At 56.7% G+C, this 3180-nt stretch overlaps 1 protein-coding gene across 3 annotated transcripts in view; it reads right to left on the reverse strand.

Moving 5' to 3' along the window:
• The window catches only part of CATSPERG (cation channel sperm associated auxiliary subunit gamma), a 37487-nt gene extending 35324 nt beyond the window's left edge, over nt 1-2163 (reverse strand). For 2 of the 3 annotated variants that reach the window (XM_026447710.1, XM_026447709.2), the window contains exons 1-3: nt 1735-2163; nt 197-480; nt 55-108 (exon numbers count right to left, since the gene is read on the reverse strand). In XM_026447710.1, the coding sequence (XP_026303495.1) occupies nt 55-108; nt 197-466 (324 nt within the window). In that variant the 5' untranslated portion in view covers nt 467-480; nt 1735-2163. Of the gene's footprint in view, nt 1-54; nt 109-196; nt 481-1000; nt 1257-1734 lie in introns of those variants that run through there. The other variant, XM_026447708.2, reaches the window with a different exon arrangement.
• Between the last annotated feature and the right edge of the window lie 1017 nt (nt 2164-3180).

Genomic DNA, 3180 nt, shown 5'->3' on the forward strand with positions numbered 1-3180 from the left:
AAAAAAAAAAAAAAAAAAAAAAAAAAAAAGCCTATCCGTGCTGCACCCACTCACCTTTTCCTCGCAGGAGTAGTTGATCTTCAGGTAGTAAGGGAAGCCCAGGTATTTCTGCAAAGAGAGGTTCGGCCACATGTTCAGAAATGAGTGGAGTGCGGGTTCAAAATCCCTCTGGTTCGCTTGACCCTGGTCCCCTTACCTCCCTCGGGTCGATGGGTGAGTCCACCAGCATCTGAAACAAGTTGCCTACTGTGTCCACGAGCTCTTGCTCAAAGAAGCGGTCGCTCGCACCATTCTCGCCTACCCTCTTAAACTCGTTCAGGACAACCTGCCAGGTGCATTCGTCGAAATCTTTGATCGCCCACAGCCTCCGGGACGCCAGGAGCACTGCCAGCAGGGCCCACAGCATCTGCAAGACTCGGACTCCGGGCCACCGAGGACCGGCAGGGAACATAGCTGGGCCGCACATAATGTGGCTAGAACCTGGAGAACGCAGGCGTCAACACCCACGCAGGACAGCTCTCTGGAGCCCACTTCTAAGACTTCACCTGGCTTCTGCGCCTCGCACAGCCCTTGCTCCTGGCCCCGCCCCTGCTCTTGCTCCTGGCCCTGTTCCCGCACGGACTTTTAGCCCCGCCCCTGCTCTTGTTCCTGGCTCCGCCTCTGCACTTGCTCCTGGTCCCGCCCCTGCTCTTGCGCCTGGGAACCCTCGTGGGGATCGCACCTCTGCTATTGCTCCGGACCCCAGCCCTACTAATGTTTCTGGCCACACTCCTGCTCCTCCTGCGCCTCGTTCCGCCCCGCCTCCACGTCTCTTCCTTTAACTTTATCTCCACCTTGCTCCTTGTTCCGCCCCCTCTCTGTATTCCACTCTTGCTCTTCACCTGGTCTTCGTTTCTATTTCTCGCTTTGACAGCCCCCCTCTTGTGTTCCCCTGTCCTGCTCCTGCCTGCGATCGCACCCGTGTACTTCCACCCGGCTCTGCCCCAACTTCTTGCCCTACCCTCGCACTTCTCTTGGTATCGCCCCTTTCTCCTCGCTCGGGGTCTGCCCAGGGGCTGGGTACTGTGCCTCTTCTTGCCCCTCCCCGGGCCCCGCCCCTGCTCTTGCTCCTGGCCCCGCCCCTGCTCTTGCTTTCGGCGGGGCTCCTGTTTCTTGCCCAGGGCTTGCTCCTCGCTCTGCTTCCGCTCCCGGCCCCGCCCCTGTTTCTTCACCTGGTCTTTATGGACCCGTCCCTTCCCCGGGTTCTCGGCGATTGGTTCTTCTCGTACTGGCCCCTCGCCCCGTCCCGCCCTCTGGTCACGCCCCTCCTTCTCGCCCTGCCCCTTCTCGATGAAGACTGTCTCTTCGCCTCGGGATCTTTCCTTGCCCTTCGTGGTTTCCTCGCCCCACACCTTCTCCTTCCACGCCGGCCCTAGCTTCTTAGCCGGCACCTTCTTGAGTCTCACCTTCCCCTCGTACCGCGACACCTTCTTGACCCACTTCTTACTCTTCCTTCCCATGCCATTAACACCTGCCTGCTTTGTACCCCGACTCTCCTACCCCGCCCCGCCCTTCGCCCTTCACGTTCGGCTCCCCCTTTCCCTCCTCTGCCAGCTCCTACGACTCTCCCCTCTTTCCCCTGCCTCTCCCCTTCTCGCCTCACCCCTCCCCTCCCCTCCCCTTCCTAATTCCTCCCCGTCCCCGGCATCCCCCCGCCCCGGGATGGCACCGCTCTTTCCCCCGGCCCCGTGGTACCAGTCACTTGGTTAAAACCGGTCAACTGTCACTCGGCCGCACCAGTCCCGCCCCCTCTTGCCCGGTCTCAAAATGGCCGCCCACACTTCCACAGCCGACTTACGCCTTTGCAGAGACACGCCCTCCACTCACGCTGTCTCCAAGGTAACGCGCAAGCCCTAAGACACCGAGGGCCGGGGGCAGTCTCAGCACTCAGAGCGCGGGGCCTGGTCGGCAGAGGGTGCTGGAGACAACGTTTGTGCCAGGAAGGCCTTCAAGGAGTTTCTATTGGTTGTTCTGGCAGCAAGCACCGTCCCTACTTGTCCTTCTACCCAAATATTCTTTTTTTTTTTTTTTGAGACGGAGTTTCGCTCTTTCACCCAGGCTGGAGTGAAGTGTGAAGTGGCGCGATCTCGGCTCACTGCAACCTCCTCGCCCCCGCTCCGGATTCAAGCGATTCTCCTGCCTCAGCCTCCCAAGTAGGTGGGATTATAGGCTCCCGCCACCACGCCTGGCTAATTTATTTTTTGTATTTTTAGTAGAGACGGGGTTTCGCCATGTTGGCCAGGCTGGTCCCAACTCCTGACCTCAGGTGATCCACCCACCTCGGCCTGCCAAAGTGCTGGGATTACAGCTTTAAAAAGTGTGAGATTACTCCTTTAAAAAGTGTGGTTTCCTAGAGACTTTGTGAGAATGAATCGGCTGCTTAGCTACCATCCTCTAAAAAACAGGACAAGGACAGCCATCTCACACGGTTGTGGGAAGTGTGCCTGGCTCCAGTAAAATATTCATTCGTTTTCATTTGCATTCTGATGCCCTATAGGTAAGGATTCAGGCCATGACTTTTTGATGAACTCCAGACTAGACATTTAACCCAGTGTTTTTCAAATTTGAGCATGCATTAGACTCACCTAAAGGGCTGGGTAAGCCAGGTTGGTGGGCATCACACCCTGAATTTTTGTTTTTGTTTTATAGATGGAGTCTCTGGCTGGGCATAGTGGCTGATGCCTATAATCCCAGCACTTTGGAAAGCTGAGGCAGGCGGATCACTTGAGGTCTGAAGTTCGATGCCAGCCTGGCCAACATAAAACCTTGTCTGTACCAAAAAATACAAAAATTAGCCGGGCATGGTGGTGGGCACCTGTAATCCCAGCTACTCGGGAGGCTGAGGCAGGAGTTGCTTAAACCCAGGAGGCAGAGGTTGCAGTGAGCCGAGATCCCTCCACTGCACTCCAGCCTGGACAACAGAATGAGACCCTGTCTCAAAAAAAAAAAAAAAAAATTAGGCCGGGTGCTGTGGCTCAAACCTGTAATCCCAGCACTTTGGGAGGCCGAGACGGGCGGATCACGAGGTCAGGAGATCGAGACCATCCTGGCTAACGTGGTGAAACCCCATCTCTACTAAAAAATACAAAAAACTAGCCGGGCAAGGTGGCGGGCGCCTGTAGTCCCAGCTACTTGGGAGGC

Source organism: Piliocolobus tephrosceles, chromosome 21 (genome assembly GCF_002776525.5).
Source record: "Piliocolobus tephrosceles isolate RC106 chromosome 21, ASM277652v3, whole genome shotgun sequence".
Classification (NCBI taxonomy): domain Eukaryota; kingdom Metazoa; phylum Chordata; class Mammalia; order Primates; family Cercopithecidae; genus Piliocolobus; species Piliocolobus tephrosceles.